This window comes from Phaseolus vulgaris, chromosome 5 (genome assembly GCF_051622355.1).
Source record: "Phaseolus vulgaris cultivar YP4 chromosome 5, ASM5162235v1, whole genome shotgun sequence".
Classification (NCBI taxonomy): Eukaryota; Viridiplantae; Streptophyta; class Magnoliopsida; order Fabales; family Fabaceae; genus Phaseolus; species Phaseolus vulgaris.
Genome location: NC_143502.1, coordinates 37591348 through 37607496, shown reverse-complemented (window position 1 = coordinate 37607496; position 16149 = coordinate 37591348). Strand labels below are relative to the sequence as shown.

The window sequence follows — 16149 nt, the reverse complement described above, 5'->3', positions numbered from 1 at the left end:
TGGCAATTTCCTTTTTTTCACCCCTTTAAGCTTTCTTACTTGGAAGTTCAAATGAAATTAACTTGATAGTATTCATTGATGTCTACGTAAATGTGTCTTTCGTTCGAATTCTGTTTCTAAAAAAATCTTCGATTGGATATAATAATGTATATAAAAAAATTATTTTTTGTGTCATGTGTGGGAGGAGGGGCTTTTAAAAGTGATTCCTAGTATTGTTTACTCATTAAGAATATAATATTTTGGATAATGTTTTGAGTTATGGATTAATTGATTGATTTTTTATATGGATTGAAATATTTCTAGTATTCTTATTTATTAAAAAAATTATTATCGATAATTTTTTTTTTACTTATATTCGTTGATAAGAAAAATAATTACTATCTATTAATTTTATCCACCACTTTGAGTTTTTCTTTAAATTTAAATTATCTATTGATTTATAGAAGTTATAGATTAGAATATTGAAAAAATAATTTACTATTGAACTAATTAATATATTTAATATTAATAATTTTGTTTTCATTTTTATGTGTGGAAATAATTAAAAAAATATTTTAATTAACTTTGTTAAGTTCAACTATGATTACCTTCTACTATATTTTTTTTCATATTTTTGTCTCCTTGAGAACACCTTCCCCTCATTTTGTATCATATTCTTGCATGAAACTTTTTTATAATATGGTCTCAAGTATATTGTTGGTTTTCCTTGGGTAGGGTTTGTTTATCTTCACAAAACATATATGCATTCATATTTTATCTGTAAGTATTTTTTTTTTCAATAATGCATTTATTTATAAAAAAAAACATTGGTAATTGTTTTCTATGAATAAATTATCTAGGGATTTTGTCTATTGAAAACCATGGAATACTCAATTTGTGAATATTGCACACAGAGTTTGACATCAGTAATACTTTTTTTTATAATTCTAGTTCGTTTATATGCAAGTTTGAAGTCTTTGATTTGGATGAAAGAAAGAAAAAAGAAGCATAGTGTTGTCTCTTCAATTGATTCAAATAATTGAAACTTCTGATAAGATTTTCAATTGGAAAGTTTGAGCAGTTCGTATTTCAGAGGAATGGAAGCAACAGTCATATGACCCAACCTTTTAATACCAATTTATTGAAAAATTGGTCAAATTGTGACTGTTTTTCCTGCATCTGGGGAAAGGGATGGGATGAAAAATATATATACTTAGGCATAGATTTTCAAACACATGTTCTATTGTTCATATTAGCACATTTATTTCCTTCTGACGTGTGTACATAAATTAATGGCCTTATGAATTATTTTTAGAAAAAAGTATACGAATTGAGAAATTCGAAAATAAAGTTTTCTTCTCCAACAAAAATTGGCATTAATTCTATAACTCGATTTTCCTTTCGACTTTCATCTTTAGATCAATTACGCAATGAAGTATTATTTTCGAACTTGAAATTCCATTACGAATAAGGTTCTCATTCTATTTAAAATTTTAAGAACTTAATTGAATTTAATTTTTATATTTTTTTCATAAAAAAATAAACAAATTTCCTATGAAATATGTTATATAAAATAATCATTTTAGTTGAATTTATAAAACACATATATGCTATGTGAAATAATATTTTAATTGAAGCTATAAAACACGTCACAAAATGTTTACTCATTAAAATATAATAAAAAAAAAAGCCAACTATATTGCTTCAAAATAAATATTTCGGAGGCCTCTTGTATGTATTGAATTTTATTTATCACTTTCAAAAATATTTGTTTTATCCTATGTTGTATATTGATTAAATATTAAATATTAACTATTTTATATTAATATTAATTGTTATTTAATTATTGTTACATGATAATGTATTTTATGTAAATGTAATTATCTTAGAAATCAGATTTTAATTTTTTATCCCATTATTATCTTATGACGCTCGATATATGATATTACAATTGGGTTGAAATCTCCGCATATTTAAAAAGAAAAAAATGTTATTCATAAAAATAAACATATCGCTCTTATTTAAAATAATTTACTAAATATCTATCTTTACAATAAACTTAATATTTTATTTATTTTTTAGAATATTATAATATTATGTATTTAATTAATGGCATCACATGTATGTTTTACATTTTTATAATCCTTTATTTATTATTACAAATTAAATAATTAATTTAGTTATATAATTATTTTTTTATTCTTAAGGTATAGATTTTTTTACACAATCACACTTCATTTTTTTTAATTCTTTTAATTCAAATATAAGACCCCGCACTGCTTTACATTACCATCCTCCAATGAAAGTTTTCTTATCAAATTTATATCTAAAATTAAGACCTGACTAATACTTTTGCATTATAAATAGTCTTACGTTTTATTATAAATAAATTGATAAATATGTTAAATATTAATATTAATTTAAAAATGTAATTATCATTTAACTAAATTGTTATTTAAAATATATATTACTACTATATATCTTTCAATTTCTATTATTCAACATTAGTTAAAGTATTAAATGTTGTGTGTGTATATATATTAAAGTATACATACTAAAACTTCTTATTTAGAAAAATTTAATTCATAATTATAATATTTGAAAGAAAATCAATGCTTATTAAAAACTTTATACAATTTACTTTAAAATGAAAATATTGTTTTTAAAATTTGCATGACTTAAAACCTATAATTCTTTATTTTAAAAATGAACCATGCATATGTTAATTAAAAAAGAATTACAATGGATGATACGTTTATTTTCTAAATATTAAATACATCATTCTAAAAACTTGTAAGTGATTAAATTTTATTACCACTAAATAATTAAATGTTGAAATAATGCATTAATTGCATAATGAAGATTCTTCACGACCCATTAAATAATAAATTGAAAAAAGGTAATTTATTTTAAAAAAAGTTAAATAATTAAAACGTTCGAAATAGAAGATTTGCATAAATGATAATATTGGATGTTTTTAAATGATTTATCAAATATCAAATATAAATTATGAAAATATCTCTCATTCAGGTTCTTTTCTTTAAAAAATAAAATGCTATAAAAATATTATTTCAATTATTATAAAATTTACAAATAAAGAGAAGAAAAAAATGTTTCTATTTATTTGAATTTCGTATTTTTATTTAAAAACTCTACATTTTAAAATATAATAAGTAATGCAAAGTAATCGATAAAAGGTCTTGCTAATCACTGTGACTTGTTAAATAATAAAAAAAAATATTAAAAATTATATAGGATCACAATGAACAACCATAAAGAAACATGTTGTTTGCATTCAAATAAAGAACTGAATAAAATTATAATGCTATATATCCCTAAGTTTTTTCGATTTATATACATAGCTCATTTTTTAATGTTTAATAAATACCCCGTAGGAATACACACTTGGTATTTTTAAAGAATTAAAAAAATTATAATATAATGTATAAGAATGTAAAGAGTCTTGTGTAAATTTATAAAGAAAAAATGTATAAGACGAAATAAAATTTTAATTTTTTGACCTGTGAGATATTGATTAACATGGTTATAAATAAATATATAAATTAAATATTTTCATTTGTTTGGATATCTTCTTATCATATTATATCTTTTACATTATTTTTTCTCTCTATCTAGATGTGAATGAATATTTTTTATATTCATTAAATATGACTATATTTTATTAAGAAGTAAATTTAAAGTGGTATTTGTATTTATTTATATATTAAAAAATATCATTTAATTGTAAATTAGGAATTTTGTGTGACATATTAATATAAATAAATATACAAATTAAAATATTTTTATTTCTTTGCATATCTTCTTATCATATTATATCTCTTACAAACTTTTTTTTCTTTATCTCTCGATGTGATGTGGATAAATATTTTTAGTATTCATTACACGTAATTATTTTATTAAGAAGTCAACTTTGTTGATAAAAAAAAGTAAATTTTTAATTGATGTTTGGAACCATATACTATAAAATATTCTTTAATTGTAGATTAGAAATCTCTAATATATTTAATAATGAAATAATGTATTAAATAAAAATTAAAACAAAATATTTTATAACGCATAAATTAAATATTTAGTTTATAATAGATGAGCTAGTAATTAATATAATTTAATAAATAAATGAGAAATAAATGTTGCATAGCGGGGAATGGCATCGTGTTGGTGTGTGAGCTTTTGATTCCTATTTGTCTTAATGTATCTTTCAATTGTCAAACTCCCTTCACCATAGCCAACAGCACTTACATCATCCTCCTTTCTGCACAATTTCCATCTACTTTTCTCCATCACTCAAATCAGAATAACAGCTAAAAAACATGGGAACTCGTTTAATGTTGTCTTCCCAAACTCCTCCGCTCAAGCCTCACCAACCCCTCCACTCAAACTCCCCTTCATTCCCTCTTACCAAAATCCATTACACACCATCAAGAAAGTTGATCAGAGGCAAGAGGGTCCACAGCACTAGCAGGTACGGAAACTTCCTTGATTTGAAACCTGAGCACCAACCTGAGGCCTTAGATTTTGATCTTCCATGGTGCCACCCTTCTGATCGCGCTCGTTTTGATGTGATAATCATTGGTGCTGGCCCTGCAGGCATAAGGCTAGCGGAGCAAGTGTCCCTCTACGGAGTTAAGGTTTGTTGTGTTGATCCTGACCCTCTTTCTGTGTGGCCTAATAACTATGGTGTTTGGGTTGATGAGTTTGAGAATCTTGGTCTTGAGGATTGCTTGGACAAAACATGGCCTATGGCTTGCGTTTATGTTGATGATAACAAGACCAAGTATTTGGATCGTTGTTATGGGAGGGTTAGTAGAAGGAAGCTGAAAGAGAGATTGATTGAAGGGTGTGTCTCCAATGGGGTTAGATTTCACAAGGCAAAGGCATGGGAAGTTAAGCACCAAGAGTTTGAGTCTTCTGTTCTGTGTGATGATGGGGTAGAATTGAAGGGGAGTTTAGTTATTGATGCCAGTGGATTTGGTAGTCGTTTTATAGAATATGACAAGGTGAGAAACCAAGGTTATCAGATTGCTCATGGTGTTTTGGTTGAAGTGGAAGAACACCCTTTTGATTTGGATAAGATGGTTTTGATGGATTGGAGGGATTCTCATTTAGGGAATGAACCTTCTTTGAGAGTTAGCAATTCCAGGTTTCCTACTTTCCTCTATGCAATGCCATTTAGTTCCAATTTGATATTTCTTGAAGAGACTTCACTTGTTAGCCGTCCCGCGTTGTCTTACATGGAAGTGAAGAGGAGGATGGTTGCAAGGTTAAGGCACTTAGGCATTAGAGTGAAGAGGGTGTTGGAGGATGAAAAGTGTTTGATCCCAATGGGAGGACCTCTCCCAAGGATCCCTCAAAATGTGATGGCTATTGGTGGCACTTCTGGAGTAGTCCACCCTTCCACAGGGTACATGGTGGCTAGAACAATGGCTGTGGCACCTGTTGTGGCTTTTGCTATAGCTGAGTGTCTTGGCTCCACCAGAATGATTAGGGGGAAACAGCTTTATGCTAAAGTTTGGAATAGCATGTGGCCAATTGAGAAGAGGATGGTAAGGGAATTTTACTCTTTTGGAATGGAGACTTTGTTGAAGCTCGACTTGAATGGAAGCAGGAATTTCTTCAATGCCTTTTTTGACTTGAAACCTTATTACTGGCAAGGGTTCCTCTCTTCTAAGCTAACTTTAAAGGAGCTTGTTTGGTTAAGCTTATCACTCTTTGGACATGCCTCAAATCCATCTAAGTTTGATATCACCACAAAATGTCCTGTGCCATTGGCTAAGATGATGGGAAACATTGCTTTGGAATACAAAGCATGATCGATGATGGAAGGTTGTGAAATGCATAGCATAAGTTTTTATTTTTCATCGCAGCTGAACTTTCATGTTGAGTTATCACTGATAGATGCATGCACCAGATTTCTGGTGTCTAAATTTTAGGCTGCTAATAAAACAAACAATCAGTTCAATTGAATGTAAAATAAGCATTCAGTCCTTATGCACTTTTTCCAAATTTTCCAAATTTGAGATATAAGCGACTTCAATCCCATGTGGATAGGTATGTTAAATCAGATAAGTCTACCAGAATAAAAAGTTATGTGGCCTATGTGTATGTGAAGTAAGCGAGCTACCTTGTATCTAGGTGACTTAGTTTTATGAAAATAAAAATGTACAAATTAAAAATAAAATTTGACTTCTATTCTAACTTTAAAGTAGTTTTTAAGTAAAAAAGTTAAACCAAACACAAAACGAATTAACAGAACATAAGTTGCTTTAACAAACCACGTTTTGGATATGCGTCAAGTTTACAAAATGATAAAGAAGTTCACCACCAAACATGCCCTTACAAGAAACCATTAAGGAAGCTAAGGTGATTGATGAATATAAGAAGCAATTGATTAAATAAGCAATAGATATTAAAATTAAATGATGTTTGATCATTACTTATTACAATGAAATGAAGTTTGAAACTCATTAGAAGTGCATTGCTTGAACTGAGTAGTTAGTAGTTTAGGTATTTGAAGTATATGAAAGGAGTGTTCATTTTTTAATATGTAAATAAAACAATACTTGTAAGTAGAGAAATTATCTTTTAATTCATAATCTGATTAATTAAAAAAGGAATTGCACTGTCTTAGGAGTAACTGCTTAAAAGAATTAAAGTTGAAGAAAATAATAAGTTTAGGACATTTCTTAATAGTTATAAACAAATTCGTTGAAATATTATCTATTATGATCTATTTAAATATTCAAAATATAATAAATCATAATAAAAAAAAACTTATAAAATCATAAATCACAGGTTATGAAAATTCAATATATTATACTCTTATAAATACTATGCGATTATAAAATTATATATACAAATAACAGGATAATAACAAAATATGTATATTCATCAATACAACGCTACAGCGTAACATTCCATTTTAAAATTACAAGTAATTTTAAAACTAAAACATTAAATCCACTACTTTAACCAAAATACTAGGAGAATTAAAACTGAAGTAGCATAAAAATCATTGATAAATATTAACTTCAATTTCTTATATATTAATTTTGTTGTCTTTGCTATAAAAAGCCTTGATACTACAGTCTCCCTTAAATTTTCATTACCTAATTTTATCTATGATCAAATTATTACTAATTGTTTCTGCTAGGGAGATGGATCTAGAGAACGGTTGAAGTCTTCGTCTTCTTCCTTCCTTCAGGCACCAGGTTTCTAGGGTTTTGTTGTGATCCTTTTGGTCTTCACGCTACTCCTTTGACTCTCAGTCTTGGGTGAATGTCAAATGGGAGAGGTATCTGCAGAAGGCACTCCGACGCTCAAGTCAGTAAAGGGGTGCTCGGCACTCGGGTGTGTACAGTAATAATGACGTACCTTGTTCGTTGGAATGTGTGATATTTATATTATTTTAATGGACTTACCTTATTGGGTCTGATTAGTGGAATGAATCACACTTATGGTTGCATTACCTAATTCTTAATGGTAATTTAGTTTCACTGACCTTGGTTTGAGCGTTAATGATTATATGTGTCGGTCGACCAGACCGTCCGTGGGATCTCGGTCGTCTCGGTCAGGAAGACCGAGTCTCGAACAACTCAGTCTCGTCCCTACACTAATAAATTATATGATATCTTCTTCTTGTGTATTATCATATCAGTATCTCTCATAAAAAACAATAAAAGGTGATAACATATTTAAAATGGAGTAACACACCTATAAAGAATCATAGTCATAAAAAGAAAGTTATCATAGTATACAAATAATATATACTATATACAACATCATGTCACCAATTTTAAATCTTTATTATTCGTTTTGAGTTTTAAGAAAAATTATTTAGATAAACTTTCAAACTCAACAACGATGGTGTTTGAAATTGACACAAGACCAGTTGACAAAAATCCTATTCTTAGAAATAGCTTCATAATTAATAAACAACTTTAACACATTTTATTTTGAATTTAAATTTCGTACACTATCAATATATATTATATTTTCAATTAATTACAGATATAAATCTTAAAATAATTGTTACTAAACTTAATTGATCCAGTAGCTAAGTTGCAGTAAAGTAAATAATATTTTTGTACTAAAATAACAATAATCTCAGAAGCTTAAGCACCAAATCAGAGATGTTTAAGTTTAAATTGATTTGCATGAGTTACTAAAATAATACAAGTAACTGTGGTGAAAGTGAAAAGTGAGAAGTTTGCAGGAAAATGCAACTTCCTTGTTCCTCTTTTCATGTCACTACGTATCATTGATTCATTCAGCTCGATTCTTTTCTTCCAACTTCCAACCCACGAGAATGAAGCCAATCCAGCTTCCGGAGCCGCCCAGTCCCACGGCGGCACGTGGCACTCCGGACATCTTCGAATCCGGCCTCCATACTATCGTCCGCCGCGCCGTCATCATCGGCAACGGCTTCCCCTCCTCCGAGAATCACAGTATCGGTTTGCTCCGCGCCCTAGGCCTCTCCCACAACCATCTCATATACGTACGCTATTTATTTTCCGTTACAATCTTCCAATTAACTGTTTCTCTCTCTACTGATTCATCTTTTTGTTGCAGCGCGTTACGAGGCCGAAAGGTGGAATCGACGATTGGCTCCAGTGGCTTCCCCTCTCTCTCCATCAAAAATTCCATTACCTATTTTCCTTGTTTCGCGCCTTCTCCTCCAAATCTCAGTACCTTCCTATCACTTCGCACCCTAACGGATTGTCCTCTATTCTCGAAGCTGATGCCAATCATGTAGTCAATTTGGTTCGCGAAACTTACGAAAAGTGAATTTCTATTCCACTTTTTTTTACTGTAATTTGATGTGTTGGACATAATACTGTGATTGATATTTTATTGTTTTTACAGGGAGGGACCGTTATTGGTGGTTGCATCTGGAAGAGACACGATTTCTATTGCGAGTTCCATAAAGCGTTTAGCTGCTGACCTTGTTTTTGTTGTTCAGGTCTGCTCTCGCGTTTCATGCTCTGAATGATTTTGTTCATGTGATATACTGTAAAGTCTGGTGGTGGTGTTTTTGTGCAGATAAGCAATGTGATTGAATTCATACTTATGTGTTTACTTGCTTGCTTATCATTGGCGCTTGTTTGTTGAAAGTAACTGCTGTAATTTAGTTGGTCTTTGATTTGAAACTGCAAGATGAAGTCATGAAACAGTTTTAATAGCCTAAAAATTTTGCCATGAGTGAAATTCAGTGTGTGGTTGACAAAAGTTGGTGCTGCGATTGTATTCCAAAAGACGAGTGGCAACCTACTCTTTTGGCATGGCAATTTTCTGTTTGAACTTTTGGCTGGTATGCTAGTTCAGTACTTGGATTCCGTAGCATGGTTCTGAGTCTTGATGGGAGATTGAGAAGACTCTTCGCTTCTTTAATACTCTCTTTCCTCGCATCTAGAGCTTGTTTTTTTGCTTTATTGTCTTTGCATTTTACTATTTGTTTTAATGTCTTTCCAATATTTTTGGGCAAATACTATCAAGATACTAAGCTGAGCCAGATGTTTTTTATTCTTTTTTATCTAATGAAAATAAGTAATATGTGCTTGTTCCTAAGAATATTAGGTTATCCATGTATTAATCAGTCTCAATTTTCATTGTAAGCGGTGTAGTGACGTGTTGCACTTCTACGCTTCCGGTGGTGCTTATTGCTTCATTTAAGTGTTGTTCTATTCGTAACTTCTATTAATTTTTTTTTCCTTCTGGACAGATACAACATCCAAGGTCTCATTTGAATAGGTTTGACATGGTGATTACACCTCATCATGATTATTATCCTCTGACTCCAGAAGGTCAGAAGCAGGTTCCTAAGTTTCTTAGAAGCTGGATAACACCACGTGAGCCTCCAGATAGTCATGTGGTATGTGTTGTGTGCGCCATATGATGTGACTGCTATTACATTTTACTACACTGGAGAAAATGCGATTTTACTCTGGTGTTAGCTACTGTCTATTGCTGAGGATTGTATGTGATAATTTACATTAGGTTCTGACATTGGGAGCCTTACATCGAATAGATTTTGCTTCACTTCGCAGTGCTGCCATTACATGGCAAGATGTGTTTGCTCATGTTCCAAGGCCATTGCTCGTGGTCAACATTGGAGGACCAACAAGTAATTTCTATTATACTTGTCCTAGTCATGCGTGGTTATATTCCAATATCTTATTTGGTATAAATGTTTATATCATTGTTTGTGAAATGCTGGGTTGCATCACATTTGTAATGTTTGTGAAAAAGGACTACAAGTATACCTCGAGGACATATGGAAATTTTTAGGATCCTATTGCTAGGTGTGGGTCTTAAATCTCCCATTAGAAATATGAGATTCTATGCATGGTTTATAAGGCCTCGGGCTCTCCAACTAACGATGTCTAGTTTTTGTTGTGTAGTTGACCCAAGGTTCTTATACAAAATTCTAGGAAATCAGGGGAATCTGCAGAGGGAAAACAGATTATGATAGGACTTCTAGACATCAACAAGATGCTTATGGACCTAATATACTTGAGAAATCTGAAAGGCCCAGAATATGGAAATTCTACACTAGGAGAAGGAGAGTGTAGCCCAGTAGTGGAGAGAATGAGAAAGAGAGTGAGGCCCACTAGTGGAGGGAAAGAGAAAGAAAGTGGGACCACTAGTGGAGGAAATGAAAGTTAGTTACTGAATTGATGAGGTGGCATGAGGGACATGCAGTGAAGAGTCAGTATTTTGGAAGAGAGGAGAGTGGGGAGAGGCAGACTGGAAATCTGTTAAGAGAGTATTCTTCAACTCTGGGTCTTTTTCTTTGCTTGTAGAGCCACTGAGCTCACTGATATTCTGGAATTAATAATATTATAGTCTCATATTCCATTTTCTATCAGTACATCACAAGAAACCATATGGGGACATAGGAGACAGTGGGCTCACATTGAAATATACATTTTACTGTACTGTTGTAATTGTTTAAAAATGACTGAACGTTATGTAGAGTAACGGCCCCGGGTCAGAATTGCTGTACTCATTATTTTCTTTTAGCAATAAACTTTCTCATGAATTTAATAATTAGAAATGTTCTTGGTTATGCGTGGGGGGAGGTGAAAAAAAGTTTGGAATTGTTTTGAATTTCAGTGCCAAAGACATACCTAATTTTAGCTATATATACAGAAAACTGTCCATATGGTGTCGATCTTGCTAAGGAGTTAGCAACATCTTTGCTCAGTGTTCTTGGTAGCTGTGGGAGTGTGAGAATATCCTTTTCTGAGAGGACACCACAAAAGGTATAGCATGAAGTTTCTTATGCAGATATCATTTAGCAATGTTTTTATCTCTGACACTTTTTTGTTTCCTTTTTTTGTCTTTTAAACAGGTATCCGATATTATAGTGAGAGAACTTGGAAATAATCCAAAAGTTTATGTTTGGGATGGGCAAGGTAAATATTTATTCAGGTTTAGATTGCTATGTCAGATTCTTTTAAAAATATTTAAGAGATAAAATGTGGTTAATCCCTGTCGCTAACATGATTTTCAGAACCAAACCCGCATGTGGGGCATCTAGCTTGGGCGGATGCATTTGTTGTCACTGCAGATTCAGTTAGCATGATAAGTGAAGCTTGTAGCACTGGGTATGTCTGTGAAAAGTATCTCTATGATAGATTTTCCCCACTTTGACCTCCAAATGAGTTTACTGAAAAAATAGTTTTTATAGAGTTCACTGGTGCCTATTTGTAGTTTATCCCCTGAGACTTTGTTGTTGTTATTGTTGTAAATTGATACATGTATTTTCATTTCTGCTATTTGTTTTTAATAAATCAGTTATGTTTCTCCCACAGGAAGCCTGTGTATATTATGGGAGCTGACCGTTGCAAATGGAAATTCACAGAATTCCATAAATCATTGAGAGAACGAGGAGTTGTTAGGCCTTTTACAGGGTCCGAGGATGTAAGTTGGAGTTCTACTTATTCATCAAGTACATAGATTAAAATGAAATGTGGAAGGACATTTGTCTTTGAATTATACATAATGTGTTGTGAAGTATCCATGTTTTAATCGGTATATATTTTCTTAAATTTTCAGATATCAGAAAATTGGAGTTATCCCCCCCTTGATGACACTGCTGAGGCAGCTAAACGGGTTCATGAAGCGCTTGCTGCCCGAGGATGGAAACTGAAGATATAGAACACAATTCTTAGTCCACATAATACTCTATTTTTTTTTCGTAAAGGCGGTAACCATTTGTTGTTTGGAAGATAGTTTCCAAAATATCATGTTTCTCTGATAGCACATACCAATTTTGGTGTTCGTTATTCTTTCCACCACAGCAATTTTCAAGAATGTAATGTAAAATATAAGGTTGTACGATAGCAGCTAGTAAACTGCGAGGAAACTTTGACACTTTTATGGCGATCGACACGTTTCAATAAATGAGGTAAATAAAAATTTTGTTTGTACTGTTAACAAATTGTACCTCATTCTTCCATATGTTACCTGCTCCTTTTAGTTTCGAGACGTGGGTGTACTGATAAAATAGGGTACAATTTAATGAACTGGCATTACCAATAGCTGACATTTTTCTTTTGAATAAATGTAATGCTAAAACTTATGTTGTCTTTCAAACGAAAATGTTATAATTTTATGATAATTTTAAGACTATAATGCTTTTTACTATTAGGCCTAGATGCAAAGTATAACTAACGACTCAATAGTTTTATGCATGGCCAAAAAACAAGATTCAAATTCCGAGTCAAACCACACCTTTTCATACGTGCTTGGTTTTATGGTAATTTTTTGGGCTTAAATCCTTCCTTGCAGTATTGTTTTCGTTTGTATTGCACTACTTGTCATCACCTGCACAAATTTGAGATATATGACATACAAATGAATAAATAAATGAATATTGAGTATGTTTATTTGTTGGTCTTAGCATTCGTTAGTTGGGTTGGCGGTTTTGTCACATAAGTGGTAGGAAAGTTACAGAATCAAGGAAAAATGTTTTTGGTACGATGTGGAGCAAGTAAGTTCTGAACAACTCCTTCATTACACCTCACAGAATTAGACTTGACAAAGCAACATAGAGCATCTTCACTAACCAACTCCGTTAATTGAATGTCTAAACTTTCTTTGTGCATATTCTATATATACACAAGTAGCAGCTTCCACAATACATACCACACAAAAAAATTCTCCTCCAGATCTTTCAAAAGAGTAACTTCCATATCGTATTGTGATGGATTCAAAGAAAGAGGATGTAGCATCTGCACCTACCAGCCCAGAATCCAGGAGGACAAGGAGCAATGGCAAGGGGAAAAATATTGCTGAGGCTGCTCCCCCTTCTGTAACTGTAGTTTCCACAAAAGCTACCCCATCCCCAAGGGGGGGATGGAAAAAGGGTGTCGCTATCCTAGATTTCATCCTTAGGCTCGGAGCCATTGGTTCTGCTATAGGTGCTGCTGCCATCATGGGGAACAGTGAACAGATTCTTCCATTCTTCACCCAGTTCTTTCAGTTTCATGTTCAATGGGATGATTTTCCAATGTTTCAGTAAGTTTATGTTCAACAACAAAGATGAGGTCCAATTTCGGATGTCACCAAACATTTTCTCGTGATTAGAGCTAATGCAAATGCTATGTCACTATATGTATACTCCTTTTCTAGCACACAAATATACACACATAAATGAGCTCACAAATAGTTACACTAATTAGAAGCAAACACCATCCTTTTATTTTGGTCACATGCAGGTTTTTTGTATTTGCAAATGGAGGAGCAGCTGTATTCCTCATCCTATCACTGCCATTTTCAATTGTCTGCATTGTTCGGCCTTTTGCAACGGGGCCAAGGCTTCTACTGGCGATCATAGACATTGTAAGCTTGAATTGAGTATGAGTAGAGATAATGCATTGACCAGCATGTTTTTTCTAACAATCACCTCACTCAATAATACTTACTAGAAAAAGATTTGACTACACCATTGCAGTTTTCAATGGCTTTGGTCATGGCAGCTGCTTCAGCTGCTGCTGCTGTTGTCTACTTAGCGCATAATGGGAGCCAAGATGCCAATTGGATCGCCATTTGTCAGCAGTTCACTGACTTCTGTCAGGTTACTAGTGAGGCTGTGGTGGCTTCTTTTGTTGCAGCGGTTCTCTTAATTTGCTTGATTGTGGTGTCCTCTGTGGCTCTCAAAAGGGGTTGAAAAGAGAAATTGGATGGTAATGGTGGTGCTTCATAGAAGTTTCTCTTATATAATGTTATTGTAAAGTTGCAAGAGTTTGAGGTGTAAGTGATGTGTGTTGCATTAAAGTGAAAAATCATGTTGAAGTCTCTGGTTCCAACGAGCAATGAAATCTTCATACACTTAAATAAATTATTATTTTATTATAATATAATATTTTATTTTAAAAAATAGTTATAAAGGGATTTTTTTACTGTTTATTGTATCAAACAAACTTTATTCTTTAAAAAAACTTTTTTCTTAAGGTTATTAGTCACACCATCTATTCTTATTTTCTTTTATTAAGACTCATAAAACAAGAGAAAAATAGATTCAAATGCACTTAATTTATTTATTTAATAAGTATGGCGTCTAAAACTTGATGACTTTTTACGGCAAGTGCATTACGTTTGTCAGAAGTAATAATTGTCCCTAAGGACGGATATCGATCCATCGCACAATTATAAGAACAACTTAGAAGGAACCCTAAAAATGTTAAGTATTGTTGTTTAGGTCTGAACCCTAAAAATACCTCCTGGTCAGATTTAAGATTTTCAATTTGTCACGGAAAATTAAAAGTAAAACAACAATATCAATCATCAATCAATAACTAAATATTAATATATAAATATATAAGATATCACTTAAATACACATGTACACAAGAATTTAAACAGATTACTCACAATCACAAGACGTAGAATTAGCCACGCATACTTCTAGCACCTTCCATTCTCCCAATTGGGTTACAATTCACTCTGGTGTTTTCCTCTCAATCTGGTTGAGCCTCTAGCCCTCTATTTATCCTAGGTTTATAGGGGTTAGGTTGTTTATTGTGTGGCGCTAATGGACTAAATGATAAAACATAAAAAAAAAGGTTCAATCTTTCTTTGCATCTTTTTCCAGTCTGGGACCTTCCATCTTTATCTTTTTTGCTCAAATCATTCATTTTTAATCCAAATCTCAAATCTCCAATCTTTCATGGAAATCTGCACTTAACACCAATAGTAAAAAATATAAAAAGGTATAAATTCATAAATTAGATATTATTTTATATATAAATTAACAATAAATCTTCATAAATACCTATATTTTAATATGAAATTAGCAATAAATTCTCATAAATTAGACACTTATCACTCTAAAGTTGTAAAAAAATATATGCCCTACAAAGATTATAAATAAAGTATCTATTTATCCAAGAATATGTAATATCGGTTCATTTATGAAATGGGTAATTTTCTTTCAAATATGTAAATTTTAAAACTTTTACATAAATGAATAAATTGTGCCTTGAAACACAACTTCTATATGAAAAATATGCCTCGAAGGACAACTTAGTTTCTGGTAAATATTCCATTAAGAAGTTGTGCTCCAAAAGCTTTCTATTGTTTTTTACTTTTTTAATTATTTTTAGAAAAGCCGTACTCATAAGTACAACCTTAATTTTTTTTAGAATTCGTGCTTAAATGCACTGTTTTTTTTAAAAGTCGTATGTGTTAACACAATTTCAGTTTTTTATAATTTTTTCTAAAATCGTGCTATCAAGCATATTTTTTTTACTGTTTTCTATAAATTGTTTTTTAATTAATGTTTGTTTTCTTTTTAACTTAAATGTTTCTTTTGATTTTTTAAAATTTTAAATTAGTATTTATATTTTGTTCTTATTAGATTTGGTGTTGGACCTTCCAAATTGTTGGTAAAGATTTAATTTCTTCTTAAAAAAATTGTTGAACTTTATTATTAAAGATTGACTGTGAGTCCACATGCACAAGATTATAGAGAAATGAACTTTGACAACTATGAGAGTTGTATATAATTTTTGATGTGATGAATTTAGATATAAATATATATAATAAAGGGTAAATTTGTAATTAAATGATATGAAAAAATATTAAAATAATATTATTGAGGGTTGTAATGTGGTTGTATAAAAATTATGGATTGTCCATATATCAT

At 31.4% G+C, this 16149-nt stretch overlaps 3 protein-coding genes across 4 annotated transcripts; all 3 read left to right on the top strand.

Annotated features, from left to right (window-relative positions):
- The first annotated feature begins 4145 nt into the window (after window positions 1-4145).
- On the top strand, window positions 4146-5988 carry LOC137835619 (capsanthin/capsorubin synthase, chromoplastic). Its single transcript, XM_068644206.2, has one exon. It carries the CDS (start codon window positions 4311-4313, stop codon window positions 5808-5810), a length of 1500 nt encoding a protein of 499 aa, XP_068500307.2. The 5' UTR covers window positions 4146-4310; the 3' UTR covers window positions 5811-5988.
- Window positions 5989-8163: 2175 nt separating this feature from the next.
- LOC137835618 (mitochondrial fission protein ELM1) lies at window positions 8164-12442 on the top strand. 2 transcript variants are annotated; one of them, XM_068644205.2, is made up of 10 exons: window positions 8164-8494; window positions 8569-8780; window positions 8863-8959; window positions 9719-9868; window positions 9994-10120; window positions 11149-11261; window positions 11351-11414; window positions 11513-11606; window positions 11814-11922; window positions 12058-12442. In XM_068644205.2, exons 1-10 carry the CDS (start codon window positions 8306-8308, stop codon window positions 12157-12159), a joined length of 1257 nt encoding a protein of 418 aa, XP_068500306.1. In that variant the 5' UTR covers window positions 8164-8305; the 3' UTR covers window positions 12160-12442. The 2 variants fall into 2 exon arrangements, 1 of the variants encoding a protein (XP_068500306.1); XR_016520940.1 differs by having other exon boundaries at window positions 8188-8494; window positions 9994-10298; window positions 10398-11261.
- Window positions 12443-13129: 687 nt separating this feature from the next.
- On the top strand, window positions 13130-14298 carry LOC137834520 (casparian strip membrane protein 3). Its single transcript, XM_068642548.2, is given in 4 exon segments — window positions 13130-13521; window positions 13722-13845; window positions 13958-14159; window positions 14162-14298. Coding segments are annotated over 4 exon segments (672 nt in total). The 5' UTR covers window positions 13130-13207; the 3' UTR covers window positions 14194-14298.
- Window positions 14299-16149: the final 1851 nt, after the last annotated feature.

Excerpts from the sequence above, each read along its gene's own strand:
- LOC137835619 (XM_068644206.2), top strand. The coding sequence starts at position 4,311 with ATGGGAACTCGTTTAATGTTGTCTTCCCAAACTCCTCCGCTCAAGCCT.
- LOC137835618 (XM_068644205.2), top strand. The coding sequence starts at position 8,306 with ATGAAGCCAATCCAGCTTCCGGAGCCGCCCAGTCCCACGGCGGCACGT. Across the intron at positions 11,262-11,350 it reads CTGAGAGGACACCACAAAAG|GTATCCGATATTATAGTGAG; the intron begins GTATAGCATGAA and ends TCTTTTAAACAG. Across the intron at positions 11,607-11,813 it reads AGTGAAGCTTGTAGCACTGG|GAAGCCTGTGTATATTATGG; the intron begins GTATGTCTGTGA and ends TTTCTCCCACAG.